Source organism: Camelina sativa, chromosome 16, assembly GCF_030686135.1.
Source record: "Camelina sativa cultivar CO46 ecotype springtype chromosome 16, ASM3068613v1".
NCBI classification, from domain to species: domain Eukaryota; kingdom Viridiplantae; phylum Streptophyta; class Magnoliopsida; order Brassicales; family Brassicaceae; genus Camelina; species Camelina sativa.
In genome coordinates, this window is record NC_141895.1 from 4,616,977 (window position 1) to 4,635,612 (window position 18,636).

At 31.2% G+C, this 18,636-nt stretch overlaps 2 protein-coding genes across 16 annotated transcripts; both read right to left on the bottom strand.

Moving 5' to 3' along the window:
* Nucleotides 1-6,796: 6,796 nt before the first annotated feature.
* Nucleotides 6,797-11,715, bottom strand: LOC104749827 (BTB/POZ domain-containing protein At2g30600). 15 transcript variants are annotated; one of them, XM_087490051.1, is made up of 15 exons: nt 11,505-11,657; nt 11,358-11,422; nt 10,257-11,077; nt 9,802-10,131; nt 9,483-9,713; nt 9,216-9,238; nt 8,945-9,106; nt 8,475-8,687; nt 8,332-8,379; nt 8,168-8,226; nt 7,943-8,075; nt 7,768-7,842; nt 7,545-7,625; nt 7,313-7,381; nt 6,797-7,215 (listed from the first exon to the last, which is right to left on the bottom strand). In XM_087490051.1, the coding sequence occupies exons 5-15, from the start codon at nt 9,514-9,516 to the stop codon at nt 6,997-6,999; spliced, it is 1,116 nt and encodes a 371-aa protein (XP_087346177.1). In that variant the 5' UTR covers nt 9,517-9,713; nt 9,802-10,131; nt 10,257-11,077; nt 11,358-11,422; nt 11,505-11,657; the 3' UTR covers nt 6,797-6,996. The 15 variants fall into 15 exon arrangements, with proteins under 15 accessions (XP_087346177.1, XP_087346175.1, XP_087346176.1 ...); XM_087490049.1 differs by having other exon boundaries at nt 11,207-11,422; nt 11,505-11,595; XM_087490050.1 differs by lacking the exon at nt 11,358-11,422 and having other exon boundaries at nt 11,505-11,677.
* A 2,158-nt stretch (nt 11,716-13,873) lies between these two features.
* LOC104749828 (putative WRKY transcription factor 21) lies at nt 13,874-15,952 on the bottom strand. The gene is made up of 3 exons (XM_010471528.3): nt 14,628-15,952; nt 14,428-14,553; nt 13,874-14,260 (listed from the first exon to the last, which is right to left on the bottom strand). Exons 1-3 carry the CDS (start codon nt 15,506-15,508, stop codon nt 14,116-14,118), a joined length of 1,152 nt encoding a protein of 383 aa, XP_010469830.1. The 5' UTR covers nt 15,509-15,952; the 3' UTR covers nt 13,874-14,115.
* Between the last annotated feature and the right edge of the window lie 2,684 nt (nt 15,953-18,636).

The window sequence follows — 18,636 nt, forward strand, 5'->3', positions numbered from 1 at the left end:
TGCAAAAGTTTTTTTTTAAAGTTTATATAAAAAGAAAATGTTGATGATGAAATTTTCCAGTAATGATATATTGACACGTATGGTATAAAAGATTCATGTTTACAAGTATATAGCTGATATATTGATACGAGACCACTCAAGAAACTAGATTTAACCCACATATGCATCCAAAAACATTTCCAATTCAAAATTCAACCCCTTTTAAATCGAAAACGGATAATTAAATTGAACTAATCAAACTAAGTTTGATTTACAACACACAAGAAACCCTATTATAGACCTATAATTACAACTATCAATACTGTTACATGTGATGTCGATCGATTTTAAAATTTATGCATTGTCAATGATTTTTACTGCGAACTGTTATATAATGTATGCAATAAAACTATATATGTGAAAGACATATGCATGTATGATTCTATGTTCATAGAAGTTTCAAAATTTTGATATTCAAAGAAAATAATAATTAATTAGAAATAATTTCTTAACGAAAAAATATCAACTAGAAAAGTCTACTCGTATGTAACGTAAAATAATTGGTATAGTACAAAACGTTTACATCTTTCCTCATCATATGTAACGGAAATTAAAACCATACCAATTTATAATTACTAAATAAATAAAAACTGTATCCGATCCACAAATACATCAAAGTTTTTTCCAATTCAAAATCTAACCCAATACAAATTAGGAACGAATATATAATTGAGCTTAAAGTGTATACACATAACTAAGCCGCTAAGTAAGATGTGAACCTTTAACACAAATATAGATATCTTAAGCTTAGAATAAACGTGTATCGGTGTATGTAGACATTAATCTTACCAATCTCTTATTCAAAATTATTAATTGCGTTCTAATTAATGGTTTTCCTTTTTAAAATCATCAGTTACGTTTTTACTTTCCCTCTGGTTTTAAAATGTCAGTTACATGTTTAGACTCACCAATGGAGGCTAACGTTGTTTTCAAGATACTAGATCTAACCATATTTGTCTAGATCACTATTATGATATGACACTTAACAAACATGCAGTTTAACAATGACTTTTTTTCGTTACGGATTTAGTAATGAGAGCTAGTAAATGAAATATAGCGAACGAAAAAATTCTTACTAGTCTATCAAAAAAAAAAGTATGTGATTATTTGGAAGTCTTATTATTGTTTTGCCTTACTTCACACATGTTCATCTATTCATAGTGCACGACCAGTAATTCTACCAAAATCTATATGCCATTACCAGAAATTATTTAAGCAGTATTTACGAAATTATACGTAAATCATATTAATACGTCGTTATATTAAGAAATTTTCAAAGTTTATCACCAAACTTTTTTACTTATTAGGGGTAAATTTTTATTTGTTTGAACATACGAACTGAAACATGAGACACGCACATCAACAATTTTTCGTAAACTTCCCCCACATCAACACTTGTTGAACATGTTTAGTTCTAAGACCAAAAAATCATAATTATGTTTAGTATATCTATTTAGCTAATTTCGTTCTAAGCAATTTAAATTAGCAATTTTAGTCTTAAGTATAAAATATTGTCCTTAAAAAAACAACAACAAGTATAAAATATTGTCTAGATACACATCCCAAACCTAAATCTATATATTCTCTTTCGAATGCCATAGTCCAGCACCTTTTTAGCGTCCAACATACTTGGCCAGCCAATACATACAAATGACGATTCGATATTTAGATTTTATCTCTTAATTTTTTTATACAAAGAAAGAGTATTTTGTAGAGATTAGAAGAAATTGTTAGAAATATGGTTTTGTAAAAAACAAGAAATAATATTAATGTGTAAAAGTCAAAGCCTTCTTAGCTCATGATCATACGTATATGTTCGATCCCCACATGCGTCGTTTATCTTTTTATATTATTTTATACAACAAAAAAAAGTGTAAAATATGTATGTTCAAATTTGGAGAAATTATAATTCAAATTTAGAATAGGTATTTTTGCAAATGCTCCTTCTAAATACCATACAATAGCGACTTCTAATTTTTGTACAACTAGGATTTGTAGAATGTATATCTAAATTTTGTAAAACATGTGGAGTGTACATATAATATTACACATTCTAAACTTCAGAAGGAGTATTATAAAATTTGAAGATCAAATTTTTTTTCCATCCAAAATGATACCAAAAATGACATTTTCAATACTATACATATTGTCACACATTCTTCATCATTATTCTACAAATTTTTCAAAAATTTCTTTTAAAAAAATAGTTAAATCTACTACGATAAATAGTTTAGAAATAGTTAACATATGGAATGCATAGATGAAAAATGATTTAATTTATATTTTTTTCTATTTTCCCTTAAGAATATTTAGTTTTCAATAAAATTAAAAGAAAAGAGAAAGAAAATCGAGGATTTTTTTTTTACTAAAAGAAGTTTTGAAACTATATAATGAACTACACCAACTACTATAAAACCTTTACAACTTAATAGTGTCGCGATCTTGAAAATCTATGAATTTATAGAAGTATTAATTTCTCGATAAATTAATAATTATTATTATTTGAGCAACTTTCCTATGGCAATCTTTTAAAAATATATATTTTAAATTAAGTTAATCCTTATAGCCAATATTTTTTTTGAATCAAATACAAAGAAAACAACATTTATTATGTCTTGAATGAAACACCAAAAAAATTCAATATAAAAGTATTAGAAACAAGCTCTAACAAAATTTAATGTAAATTTAAGGAAAAAAAAAACAAGACTCATGTTTTATTAGATTTGTTTGCATGTATGTATATATATATATATATATATTAAATTTTGATATAATTAGTAATCTATATTATTGATGGGACCATATATTTCCATACGTTTTTAAAAAAATATATTATCTTATTATATTACCGAATTGTGTCCAAAATTATTCTGACCAACTTCAAACCTAAGAACTTTATTAATTAATCGAGTACTAATTAATGTAGATTATATGTGGAGGTTTAACTGTACATACATATATATATATATATATATATAATGGAGATTTAACTGCATATATTTATATAGTATATATTATACAATGACATAATCAATACTATAATCATCATGTTCTAGATTATTGGTGATGTGTGAGCACAATTATGGATTCAACTTATGCTCAATAACTAATAGCAGAAATTGTCACTTAACTACTATAATGAAGTGGTTCAAGCAAGAAAACATCGTCATGGTTTGCCTTTGGATTTACTTTCTTCATCCGCTTTTTATCTCACAGTTTCTTTTGATAGATTCATCACTAGGTGCTACTCCGCAATTTGAGGAATTAGAATTAGAGCTGGATTAATAAAAAAATTATGAATCACAAATAAATAAGTAAGTATTGCAGAATACTTATAAACTTATGAACTGAAATTACAGGATGCCAAACAATCCTACACACATCACGCACATTTTATGAATTATGAAAATTTAAGGTAGTATATTATTGAAATAATATTATGAACATAAAAAGAGACATTCGGCATAATATATGTTTAGTATGATTCACTATAAGAGATTAATGTGCACGTGTTATATCAGAACTAGGTTTTAACCCGCGGTACACTACAAGACTATATTTTTAAAAGTAAAATAAAAATGTAATGTTTTAGTAGATTAGCTACATATAGGACTAATGTTTGGTAAATTTTAAATGTATATCCTTTATCTAAATATTATTTAGGTTTACCGGTTTAAATTGTTAATTCAGAATATAACATGTGGTATACCGTAGTAATGTTTGTTTATTTTATATAATCGTAATTGAATAAACTCAATTAGATATGCCTAATATTTTAGTGTCAATACTGTTAACAAAATAATGAACTGATGATTTACTAACAGTTAATGATATAATTTTCAATTAATATTAATACCCAAACTCATCCCGCTAGATATCTAAACACAAATTTTCTTTTTTGCTTAAGTACAATATGCACGTTTTTCAAAATTCAAATAACGAAAAATGCAAAAAAATATAGTTATATTAGTTTTATGTATTTTATGATGATTTAAAGCAAGTAAACTAAATAAATCAAACAAAGATGATAGGAAGATCATAATTTTAATTAAAAAAATATTCTTTTATATTTCAAATAAAATCTTTAGAGGTAAAGATTAATTTGGGATTCGCACGTACATTTTTTATTGTTAGCATTAAATATTGTAATGAATTAACGAGATATTTTAGGAAATATTTAGGAATTTTACAAAACAAATATTTAATTAGTCGTTAATTGATTTAGGAGATATTAAGGATGATTAACTCGACATACTTGTTATGAATATTACTGGAAACTAGTATTAGCTAAAGAGCGAAAGAATTCTAGATTATAGGTCTCGTGGTTTTGTCGACCTGATTAGCGAAAGAATTGTTGATTGATTATTATTTAAGTTTTAAAAAATTGACTAAATTATATCCGGTAAAAAAATCATTTTTATATAGTCTATGTATTGATTCAAATATCTTTAAGATATGAATAAATAAAATGAAAGGAAATTTTTTTTTTGAATAATTTTGTTGACAAAATTAAAGGAGAGGTAAATTTTTAATATTTCCTTAAACAAACTAATTATGTCATCCCTATATTAGTAAAAGAGAAGTACAATTTTACTTTTGGACAAAAATGCCCCCTGCGAAATTGAACGGAAGACAAATCATTAAGGTTAAATCAGACTTTTAATGATCTTGTTTCGGGTTATTTCAATAAAATAACCCGCAAATTTGCAATCGGGTATTTGAGTTCTACAAGAGGAATAATTATGTTCGATCTCGATGGGTTATATTTTAAAATATTAAATGTTAATGGGTTTCACAAATATTAAAATTAACTTAATGGGCTTCGTTGAAGAGGACTAATTTATTTTTAGGGAAAAAAAGGAATAATATTGAGTACTCAAAATCTCTATATTTATAAGCTTCCTAAAATGAAGCACATTCAAATGAAACAATTATATTTTTATTTGAAAATTAATATGCTTCCTATAAATAAGGTAAGGTGATTACGTTTTTTTCCAGTTTTGATTGGACTATTAGAATATGGAAAGATTTTCTCAATTTAATAAAGCATATTCCCAGTATAATTTCCAAATGATCATTCCAAAATTATCTACATGATATTTTAAACTTGCTCAACAAGATTTTTGCGATTCCCAAATGAAAAAAATATAATTTACCTCAAACACTATAAATACTATTCATTCACATCACCAAACTCGACCACACATGATCTAAGCAAAAGCAAATAAACTTAACATGCTCTAATGAAGCAGCCATTACCTTTTTCTCTACGGAGAAAACATGGCAACAAAGCATCTTCTAAGGCTGTGACTTAAGACATAGTGTCCTCTATCTCATTATTTTAGTTGTTCGAGGGCGATCCAATAATATGATTCCCGGCGGAAACGGCGAAGGGTCAGAAGACGGCAGCGGGTTTTGTTGATAACGCCAATCCTGATATCTCATTCTCTCTGCTTATTTGCCGCGATTATTATCTATATATCGATATGGATATCAACCTCTTATTCACATAGATCTGAGAGCTAATTTATTATCTTACCTTTGCATGTGAACTTTAGATTGTGATGTCGTTTGTCATGCAGTGTAATCGGCTGTATTTTGTTTATCGAGCCGATTTTGTTGGTCCCTTCCATCCCATGTTAAAATTGTGGATTGGATGTCTCTGTTTGGCTTGGATCTGACGTTTTCGAACATGTTCTTTGCAAATTTTCAATAGTAATCGCACAAATTATTTTACTTAAGAGGAAGATAATCCAAAGGGATCAAAATTGATATTGAAGATGATGTTTTTTTTTCTTGACATCGAATATGATGTTACATTTTGCTTTTTGGTGTTTTTTTCCATAATTTATTTGGCGGGCTCTTGGTTGGACCTTATTTTTTCTGTAGTTTCTGAATAGGCTTTTATTTGTTCGAACGACCCATTCATTTTTTCTTTCTTTACGATATAGTAATATTTTGACAATTATAGTAAGATAATTTGGCTACCTAAAGTGTGTGTTTTCCTTTTTTACACATAAAACAAAGGAAAATGTTATCAATCATTGAACAATATTTTTTGTTTTAATTATGCAAAAAATCAATTTATTCCAATTGTTACTTTGTTAATGTATATAATCATTTCAGCAAATATATAATAACCAAAGTTCTCATATTTTCAGTTTAAATAATTAAGCATATAAGCCATTATTTTCACACCAACTGATGCAAATTTGACCTACCTGTAAAATTAAATTAAATACCTAAAATTCTAACTTTATTTTAAATAAAATTAGATAATTGTACTGTGGATCGTGGTGTAGCACGAGTTAGACGGTTATAAATTGCAAAAGACCAAAAACCAAAACCTAATCATATTTTATGTCACTGTGTGATCAACAGTAATTGGTAAGTTTTTAGTTTATAAAAAGCACATTACCAATTACTACCTTCGGATTTTCCCTGATATTTCCTACCAAATCATAACACTACTAATTTTTCTTCCGAACATAAAATACTATACCATTAGTTGGAATCAAAATCTAACAGGGTGTAATATGTTTAACATAGCAATTAACCGAAAATATTCCTTCGCGCTATAGTGCAAATCCGGTCCTAGTTAAACTATTTAAAATCGAATTAATTTTGATTTCAATTAAAATTAAACACTTTCTAATTGCTAAACATAATTTCCGTGGTAATATAAATAAATAGTTTTTAATTTGAACATTTTCGAAAAATGTATATAATAAGATCAAACTGTTTGGTCAAAGTCGAAAGTCGAAACCTTTAGTCTATTGATCAACTATCCAATGCGTGGATACAATCCAGATTGTTGACGAGAGAATCTTTTAAGCCAGTCAAAACAAACAGTCACAAACCCAAAGATCGCTTTAGAGCAATAATAAAAGGTAAAAAAAAAAAGAGGACGGAAATGGAAAAGAACACGTGTAGTAAGTAGCAGACTAGCAGAGTGCTTCAGCGGTAATAACCGTAGAGCTCCAAGTAGCAAATGCAAAAGTTCCAAGGAGTTGATGTGTCTGTGGTTGGACCGGTCAGCACCAGCCTGAAAAACCTAAAGGGAAGTAACGCATTTGCTGCTGTGATTGGCCACGATGCAAACTGACCGGCCTTGCACATTGTTTGGTCATCCTCATGGACTCTCAAGTCTGTCCATATTTTCCCATCCATCGATCCCTTCAAACCCATCAAGACAATAAGAACACAAAATTTTCTGAAGCAGCTTGTCTTAAGAGGACATGAAATGAAATAACTGCAGCAAAAAATTAGTTACCTGAAACTTCCAGGACCTTGTGAATGCTCTTGATCCGTCTTGTCTGAAGGTGTAGTAGTTGCACATAAGCTGCATCCAACAATCCTCACCGTGTTATATCCTCAGGACTTAACTAATTAATTTCTGTTTTACTCAAATACATTTTCTTGCGAGCATGGGTTATGGAGCTTTTAGACCGTATGTGGTTCATGAAAACAGAGTATACGATTAAAATATAAGTTATGAAGGAAACCTGATGATCTTCGCCTAAGTCCACCATCCACCAGGATGATATATGGCCGCCTTCCATCCTAGGCCCTGCAAAGGAAGTACCCTGGCGCAAAAAGATAAAAAATGATATGGTTCTGTATCCAAGAGGAAAGAAGTTTCACTGCATTTAATTTTATGCTTTGTCAATTTGGTAGTTCAAGTCGAACTCTAATCATATAAGACGAGAAAACTTGGGAGGACCATACCACATAGGCCTTTGAAGCCAAAGCCTTTGGATCAGTGAATCTGGAGGTGGGGCTGCTGGATGTAATAATGATTTTCTGGAAACATAAAGAACTCAAAGAATTAGGAAAAAATTTTCTTCAGCAGTGGTTCATATAAAACGATTTCCAACAATATGAATAAAGAAAGTAAGTTAACCTTTGCGAGAACGGGGTTAACCCATTGATGACTACCATAAGATGTACCCACAAAGTGCAGCACCCCATTGCTATCCCCATCACGTATGTACTGAAGCTCCTTGAAACTCGATCTTCGATGTTGGAACCTTGAACTAGAGGTGAAAAGCTTTAATAACTGGGTATTTTGGATATATAAACCCGAGATGTTTACAATAATAAGATAAAATGACTATGTAATTCTTACCTCGGTTCATTTCCTGGGGATATCAATCCGGAAGTTAGAAAGCTAGCAGCCTCCTTCACCTGTACACAATACAAAATTAATGAGGGATTGGAGAGAAAATCAGTTTTGAAATAACAAATTAAGTACTACGCGAAAAAAGATAAAGATGGATGTTAAAAACTTACAAGACGATTAAATATCGGGATTTGTTTGCTTAGGTTGCTGTCTTCTAACTGTGCGATCATTAAGCATAGATGGCATCAGTACAATCATATTAACAGAAAACTATAAAGTTATTTCAGCGTATTCAGGTTCAGCATCCACTTACCCTTTTAAGCAGCTCATATGGCAACAAAGAGAAGCGTGCATGAGGCAACAGGTTATCAAGTGACTGAAGCCTTTCTTTGAACAAAATTTTGGGTTCACAATAGTTCATCATCTCATCTATTACTTCCCAACTGTGCGACTCCTCAGCTTTCATGCACCACATAAGAACAGCATCAAGAATCTTTTCCTCAGATGTCACTGTCAAATCTGCAGACTGCAATTCCAGAATTTAAAATGGGCTGAAATGTTTATTACATGCCACAACGAAAGGAGACGTCATTCATCACTCTTGGTGATGACCATTACAATTCCATAGTACATATTTATTTCCACGATAATAAACAATGATCAGCGCATGAGTAACACTTTTTTGTCCCCAAGCACTAAATGTAGCAGTACTTTTGGGTCAATTCTCCAAGTGGGTTCAGAGGTTCTTCTAAGAAAAATTAGGTTGGTGAAAGAGAAACACACCTCAAGAATATCACTGAAGGCGGTCTGATCTAACAAGACAAAGTCTAAACTTGCAGTGGTACAATAGTCGAAATGCAGGGAGAACTTCCTCTTGCACATCTCCTCAATGAGTTTACATGACGAGATAGACGAAACCACTTGGAGAACTGAGCATACAGAATCCTGCAACAAAAGTCAGAGGTTAGCTTGAGAAAAGTCCCAACAATGTTCCAAATTTGTCTGCTTCTGCGCCCAATAAACTCGCATAAAAGAATTATTCTTGTTGTATGACCTTCCAATACGAGAACGCCATCCCTGCATGTAATATATACATGGAACAATATTAATATTTTTTTACTATGTATGTGGTCAAAGCATTCGCTTCATTTCTTTTCTCTTTTAGTTTCAGAAGGCTTGAAACCGCAACCCACTTCATGGTTCATTAAGCTCTCTATCATAGATTATCAATATTGTAACAGATGCGCTGGAAAAGAAGAGAAACATGATAATAACAGAGAGACGTATCATTTACTCTCAAGGATTGTGTAAATAAAATTACCTCTGAGAGACACTCCAAGAGCATTTTGCAGCATTCTTGATGAAGTGGAACAACTCCAAACCGGTCAGCTAGAAAGAGAAGATGGATCAACTCCGTGCCAAAATTCACCGTGTCTTCCATGGTCAACTCTCCACTGTACATGAAATTTAGCATAGCCTTGAATGCTTCTGGTGATACATCGGTTAAGTGAATCGTTGATGAATGGCTTTCACTCATCCCATTTGTAAACATCTGGATGTTCATTGAGAATAAACAAAAACTGAGAATCAATATATGCCTGTACATCAGAATTGCTACTTACCCTAAAAGATATTCTCACCTTTGCAAATGCGACACTCCAAAGACTTAGAATGACTTTGTGAGATTGGAAAGTGAGACTATAGTCACTGAGATAGATTTTTATGTCACTATACTCGCCGGTTGAGTATAACTTTACCAGCTTCCCCACATCAACAGGGAAAGCACTTGGGAACATGAAACCAGATAATGGGTGAGAAACAGAACATGAGAGTTTGACTTTTCTGCAGGGGTCAAATGCTTCTTTGCTCAATTTTATATGGTCTATACTTTCTTCACACTGTCTCACCAATGGCATCACATCAAACTTAGAACTTAAATCCCGCAATGGAGCAAGTTCTGATTCCAAAATCTACAGCAAAAAGAAAAGGTTCAAAGAAACCATAACGAAGATAAAGAATCTCCATGTTTTAGTAGAAAAAGAAGGTCCTAACAAAGCATTTCACCCAGCAAAAGGGACAATTTGAGAAATTATACCTGAGTTCGTCCCGTATAGATATATTGAAGAAGTGCATGAAGAATCGGGTAAGATACTCCACGAAGTAGAATGACATCCCCAACTGATGATCTCAAAGGAAAATTACCAGACGCTTGTAAAATAACTTTGTGAGCAGGGACATTCATTTCCTCTTCACCAACAAGAAAGATAGTGTCAGATAATTCCCAACTCTCCAAAAAATTCCCAAGACCCCATTGTTCATAATCATAAACAGTCCTTTCCTCCACAAACATCTCGTCACCAGACTCATCTCCTTTAACTTCACGGCAATCCACTTGCTTCCACAGCAAGATATGATTGTGTGTCACGGGAAACACACTCACGTTTCTATATCCAACATGTTTATCCCAGCTGCTCAAACCAACATACTGGACATTTAAATTAGGCTTAGAGTCCTGCCACTTAAACACCAGGTTCTGAAACGGATACCGACCTTTACCAATGCTAATCAACCCATCATAGATACTAATCCAGTAACTCTCAAACTCCAAAGAACAACGACAGAGATCAGAAGCTTCCTCATCTACCACAGACTTCCCATCTACCTGAATCTTCAACCTACGGTTCCTATTGCTACCAATGATCACAATGTAATGAGGACTATTATCTTTCTTATAATGGTAATGTTGAGTCCCCACATTCTCTCTGAACACCACCGTGACATCATTGTGAGCAAACGCATCAAACGCAACGCAGCCTCTTCCCGCTTCCCGGAACTTAAGATCATCACTCCACGCACACTCGAAAGGTGCCACCGTCAGAAACTTGTTCTCTTTCACCGCAACCATCTTGCCTTTACCTATAATAACATTTACAAACCCACAAGCCATCAAACCTCTATATATAAACACAAAGAACCAAAAAAAAACAAAAATTTCACTCATTGAGACATTTCCACAAACACATAGATGACATAAACCAAACTCACTTGTGAGAACCCAGAGAATTGCGTTTTTAAGAAGATGATTAACAATTGGGTTTTTAAAAAGGAACGTTATTTTCAAAGACAAAACACGGAATCTACTAGAAAGCAATCAACTTGGCAAAAAAATCTGAATCCAACTGGCTCGTTACCCCACCATGAAAAAAAGATCAGATGCAGATTACATCCGACTCGAATACAGACAAAGAGATAAATCAGAAGCTACAAAAAAGGAAACAAAAATGGTAAATTTGATCAAAAATCAGATATTTTAAGATGTGTGGATAAAATTTTCGGAGCTTACCTTATGTCTTATGAACACTCACTGTCGTGACACGTGATCGTGAGTAGGATCTAATCCTTTAAGGAAAGAAAGAGTCAAACACAAAGACCCGTAAACGAAGAAGAAGAAGACACATGATGAGATATTTATGTTTTATTTTTTTTTTTTTGTGTCAGGAGAAAAAAAGAGTTGGTGGATTTTAGATTCAACGTCACTTGTAAAGATTAATGGGCCAGAAAAATATCCGTATAAGGCCCCATTATACTCTACAGCTGGAATTAAACTATTAATTTTTGATATTTCTATGAACAGATAGAAACCTAAAAATATCAAAAACAAAATATTATAAACAACACAAAATCTCTTGAAAGAGCCAAAAAAAAATATTATAAGGCCCCATTATACTCTAAAGTTGAAATTCAACTTTTAATTTTTGATTTTTATACGAACATTAGAAATCCAAAAATTTCAAAAAATTATTATAAACAACACAAAATCAGATACATACATTCTAAATCAAAAAATAAAAATAAAGAGAAATTTTGAGAAATATTCTTTTTTTAGCGTGATCCATTTTAAAAATACATCTTTTATTAGCTGTCTTTTTTAAAAAATTATCCCTTACTAAATCAAAAAACTTAATTATAAAATTTTATAAGGTTTAGAAGGTATTTTTCTCATGTTACTACTTGGATACTTTATCCGGTTGTTCAAAAAAAAAAAAGGATACTTTATCCAAGTGTTTAAAAAGTTTAGTAAGATTTTATAAGGTATTACAAGATATTTTAAATGTTTTACAAGAGTTTTATAAGGTTTAAAACAAATATTTATACAGTATTTTTAGGATAAAAAAAACATTTAAAGGTAGTTTGTGTATGCTTCTATAATATTACACACTTATATGAGTATAATTCAAATTTTTAGAAACATTTTGGATAAGATTTCTTAAAAAGATGGTATGGAGACAAACATTTTTAAAAAATTTCTGAAATAAACTTCATATAGTTTTTAGTAAATATTGGATTACAATCATTATTTTTCATTTGTCTCAACTCTTTTGTTTAATCAAATTAATCATTTCCATCATTTTACAAGTGGTTTAAATTTAAAAATTTTCTTTATAATAAAAGACAATAGTGTTGACCAAAAAAAAAAAAAAAGACAATACAGTTGGTGTGCATATATGTCAAATCACTAAACTTTTTGTGTTTTTTTCTAATTAGAAAATACTAAAATTGACCTTTGTGTTTATTTTTAACAGCACATTTTATATGCAACTACAAATTTCCGAAAATTATGGTTGAATTATAATTTTGTATTTATGGACAATAATTTTGAAATAATTATGGTTGAATTTACAAGAATATGCGACTAAATGTGCTAGATTTTCTCATTCTTATTAACTACTTTAATTTATTGATTTGAATCATTTTTGTTTTCATATGGATATTTATATTAATCAAAATGAGTTAAAGAATTAGATGCAATAAGATACATTGATACATCATGACCTTCAGCAACTCACTATACTGAATACAAAAAAAATCAGATCAAAAAGATATATGGCTTGTCTGAATAAGCATGTCAATGGTTAATCTTGTTGATTTATATCATCACTTTTGAAATTAAATTACCTTTTTAACATTTATTTGATAATATACAACACTTTAAACAAAATGGTAGTATGTCGGTGTATATGTATTGTATATAGTTTAATAATATGTGGTTATGCACATGATGTGTACATATGAGTGTGTTTACCAATATTTAACGGTTAAAATGACATGACCAGAGTAAATAATATGTCATTTAGAGCAAAAGAAATATATATTATAGATACTAACGATTTTCAAAGTGATGCAAAATAATGTTCTATTTTAAAAGGATTTGAACCTTGGAGTATTAATTCATCTCTCCCTTTCAATTATTGGTTTTCGATTTATAGTTATTTCCAATGACTTAGAAGGATTAGTAATGACTTTGAATTATTAAGGTCATATTGATTCTATTGGTTTGTTAAGTAAAGGGAATAGAGATAAATATTATTCATTATGCTTTAATTATGATTAAGGGAATAGAAATAAAGTAAAATCATTAAAGTCAAACAATAGTTTGATACCTTTTGGGTTCAATCTAATTTTTGTACTTTGTAGTCTATTCCTTAAATGGAGGCTCAATTTTATCTTGAATTATTCATTATGTCTCCACACATGGATGCAATATATATGATTCTTGTACTTCTCAACTGACAAGCTTTAAACAGTATCCAAAATGATATCTTAGATTTAAGTAATCTTCCTAAAATAATTCAGTTACTTAGCACCACCAATCTCCAACTTCTACTAATAGCACCAACCACATAATAAAAAGTGAATTTGCGATAAGAGCAATAAGAACAACTTTGAATCCTTAAGAGCCAATAAACTTAGAAAGAGAAAGAGTCTTGACAAATCCTACATTTACCCCCTTTTTTAATTCATCAAACCCAACAATTGCAGCAAACTCTCACAATCAAATCCCACCCCAACAAAAACACTTGCCCCGACCATATATCACAACATTGGAGCAATACTAAAAGAGAACATACATGAGAAGGTTTTTGCTGGACCACAAAGATAGATATAATAGAGTCTTAAGTTGTTATAGCTTGAGATGGCAATTTCGGATGGTTATGCTCTGCTTCATAAGTAACAATAAGCATTGCCGGATCTTCCAAACATCTCTCAACGTGCTTCCTCGCTGGACAACCTCTCATGCTACTGCATTTGTAATATCCCCTGCACACATAAAATTCAACCCAAAACTTCTTAAAAAGACTCTCATACTTGTGTCGGCTAGTCACTACTCAAAAGCCTAAAACCATGAGTCCTTTTTGCATTTCATATCAATCATTGTTTTTTTTCTTTTCTCAACCATGAGTTCCTCAACCAAGAAGTGTACATACCTTGGATAAGGAGAGCCCTTGATTGGTTTCTGACCATATTTGCGCCATGAGTAATCATCAGGAGGAATATCTGCAACCTTGTTACTTATAGCAGGCACTCTGATCGATCTCCTAACCCGATGTTTCCTATCAATTGCACCATCTAAGTTAAAGAGATGCTGTGAGATGAAAAAAAAGAAAAAGATATATATGTAACTGACCTCTTCTTAGAGCAGTGGCAACGGCTAGAGTTCCCACATTTTAAGCCTCCATGTTCATCTCCTTTCAAGGGGCATTTTCTCTTAGAGTGTTGTGAGTTCTGATCAGTTGAACTCGGTACCCCTACCAAGTGGAAAGAGTTCTTTCCTTCTAGATTAGCCACACTACCATCTATGCTAAGTGAAGAGACAAAGGACCTGGTGGATGACATGGTTGGAGTACAACTCGAGTTATCGAAACTCAAACTTATCCCACCATTGCATTTCCTAAGCAAAAGCTCAGCTTGATGTTTCTGTAGCTGTTGCTGCTGATGAAGATGGTGAGCTTTTAACCGTTCATGAAACTGCTGTTGCTGCTGCAGCTGCTGCTGTTGTTGCTGTAGCTGCTGCTGCTGTTGTTGTTGTTTTTCAGGAAACAGATTGGAAAAATTCGAAGAAGGAATTGGCTGCTGGTTAAGCTGAAGGAGAGGAGCTTTAGCATTTGGGTTCAAAGTGAAAGACTTGGTCCCTAAAGTGAGTGAATCTGAAGGTCTCAAGCTCAATTCCTGGAAACCAGACCGGAGAACAGGTGGTTTCTGAGATGAAGAAGATGCAAGTTCTGTTCTTTGGTGAGAAGAAGGATCAAGGAGGAAGGTTTGAGACACATGGGTCTCAAGTTTCTTAGCTCTTCTAAACCTAGCATGACCAACAACACTAGTGCTCAACAAAGTCGACACTCTCTTGAACCTAAACACAGCTTCTCTAGTTTCAGACACCAAATTCCTCTCAAACCCAACATGATCTTGCTGCTGTTGCTGTTGCTGCTGCTGTGGTTTATTCAAAAGATTAAGAACTCTATGACAACTCTCTACAGCTGCTCTGTTCGTTCCTTCTATCTCCTCCATGTCTTTAATAACCTCACTTCCCCTCCAAGAACCCTAATTTCCCCCTCCCCCCAAAGAAAAAAGAACAAAACTTTCACTCAGAGAAATGTAAAAAGAAGTGAAGCTTTTACTCAAATCCCATCTTAGAATTCCCACATAAGAAGATCAGTCAAGGTTTATATAGAAGAAGAGGAATTGAGAGAGAATGAAGAGAGGTTCCCTTCCGTTGGATGCTAAAGAAAGGTTAAAAAGAGAGGAGAGGGGGGAGGTCTCAAGTTAAATGAGTTGTCAAACCCAAGATTCCTCCACCATCTTTAAAAAGGAGAGGTTCGAGAAAACGAAAGGTGTGAAAGAGAAGACTTTTCTTGCACACAGACACTCTCTCTCTTTCTCTCTCTTTCTCTCTCTATGGAAACAAGTTCGTCGTTTCAGCAATCACTCAACCAAAAGAAAACAAAACAAAAAAAAAAAAAACTGAAAGCATCCTTATGATTTTTTTTTACCCTCAAGTGAACAAAATTATTTAAAAATTAAAAAAAGACAACTTTACTTTTTATTTTTTGGGAAAAAAGCAAAGAGAGAAAGAACGAAACCGGCGTCTGTGTCTGTCACAGACTCAGAACGGTGGGTCCCTACTCGAAGACCTTAAGTAAGACTCTGGTCCGAACTTATTATTATTATTTTTTGCAATTAGATTTTTCTATTTTCTGACAATATTATAATAACTAAATCAAAATTAGCATCATTATACTTTGGAAATTTTGTTGACCTCTTTTTATACAAAAGATTGTTTACATATTATTACTGTAATTAAAATAGATCTACTGATCTACACGACGTTTAAGTAAAGAAAAAAAAATGGTTAAGAAATTGGATTCCCCCAAGTTTTGCTTTTATAAGTAAAGTGGTACCAAACATTTTTTTTCAACAGTTTCTAACGGTTACATTTTTTAGTACATTATGCCGTGTTTTTCTCTTCCACGGATCAATGATGTGTGTTAGCTGAAGTGTTGCTAAATGTAGAAACTATATCTACTAAGAAGCATTTTAATGATTCAATAATTAGATACTACTTGGGAGTCTAATGATTTTTGAGTATATAAAGAGTTTTTCCCATTATATCATATTAGCATCCTAAGTTACTTTATGGAATTCCAAACTATTGTTGTTTGACATAAAATTTTACTCTCTCTCTCTTAAACTCTTACACAAGTTTCAGATCTTTTATCTTCTTCTACAGAAAATGATGTTTAAAGTTTTCCTAAGATTTAAGAATTACTAATTTAACAAAAAAAAAAACAAAATTCACCCAAGTTTTGTGAAACAAAAGTGTTTTGTGTGTAAAAATAATATATGTATAATTAAACATTTATTACTTTATAAATATCAAGAACAAATGGATAAACTCTAATAATGATGTGCTAAGATACCTTCTAATATACCATTGATGAAGATGTTCTTATCAAGCAAAAACAGAGTTTTAGATATGTCACCATCGTATGCAAGACAATTAGGGATTGATCATAGTAGGTTAACTAGTTAAGCATGCTTATTTTAATAATACTTTCTCGGTTTTAAAATATAAGGGGTCTGATAGTAAGCAACTAAACACTTTGTTTGCAAACGAACCGCTCTAATGATCACCAATCAACAAATCGTTTAAAGAAGGCGATTGGATATCATGGTTGGAGCAAGGAGTTGAATATGGTGATTAGAACCTCTTTTTGATGGTTGCAAACACTAATTCTAACCACTAACAATAAGAGGTTGTACAGTTTTTTTTTCTTCACAAAAGATTGCATAGTTTATATTTCTTTACTTTTTGGCTTATTAACCTTTAAAAAAAACTATATTGAGAAGAAATAGCAACATATATTAAGTCAAGATTTTGATTTAAATAGTAACTTGCTTTTTTAATGGAGATTATGATTTTTTTAATATTATATAATGGAGATTTAAAATTAAACATTTGATAATTTTGTTAATATCTCATTTGATAATTTCCTTAATATCATTTAAATATATTAAAATTTTATATTATGAATTAGATAAAAATTTATTATTTCATTCTTTTATCTTTTAACTAAACAAATATCAATTTTTATAATTTATAATTACTTATACTATTCAACCGCTACAATGTTACCAATCAAACTAAATACTCAACCGCTTTCTTTTACAATACCATCTTTTCCATCCGCTATCTTTAACCGCTTTTTTAACCACCTTCTCTACAACCGCTATAAATTTTGTAACCGCCTCTTTTAAATGTGGTTACCAATCGGAGCCAAGATGTTTTAGAGAAGTTTTTTGTTTAATAATATAGGATGTTTTCAAGTTTCTATGCAACTTTTAGATTAGTTTAATATTTTGTATTATGCAGTATTGTTTCTGATTGGTTGAACTTGTTAAAAGTAAAGACTTCTTAATTTGTGTCATTTAACTAAAACATCATATATTTTGAAACGGAGGGAGTATTTGTTAAAGAAGATAAATGTATGTAAGCGAGAAATAAAAGGAGCTTATAAGCCTCACTATTATTAGCAAGATATGTAGTGCCACGGACAAATCATATGTTATTTTCGAAATACTAAAAAATATATTATAATGTCAAGTACTCAAACTTGTTTGTCTAAATGTAAGTTAAGAAAGATAGTGCTATCTGTGAATTAGGATATTTATCAAAGTATTATTTTTCAAATTGAAATAACACACTTTGTTATCATTAGCATAACATTTGTCAACAGAAGAATCTTACGTTATTTTTAGACAATAAAAGAGACATTTTTATGTTAACTAGTCAAGCATGCTTATATATGTTATAAAAGCTAGTTGTAATATGTATGTTATTATTTATTAGGATAATTTGATTTTTTTATTTAAACTAACACATATTATAACTAATTAATAAGCAAAAAAAGCTCACACACTTGACTACCATTAGCGAAAGACATCTAATGATGGACAAATCATATGTTATCTTTGATAGAATAAGAAAAAAATATTTCTGTCAACTAGTCAAGCACGCTTGTTCTACTAATGTGTGTTATGAAAGCTAGTTGTAATATGTATGTTACTATTTAAGAAAGACAATGTTACACCAATGAGTCTAGCAGTATGTTCTGTATGTTAAGAAAACTAGATGTAAT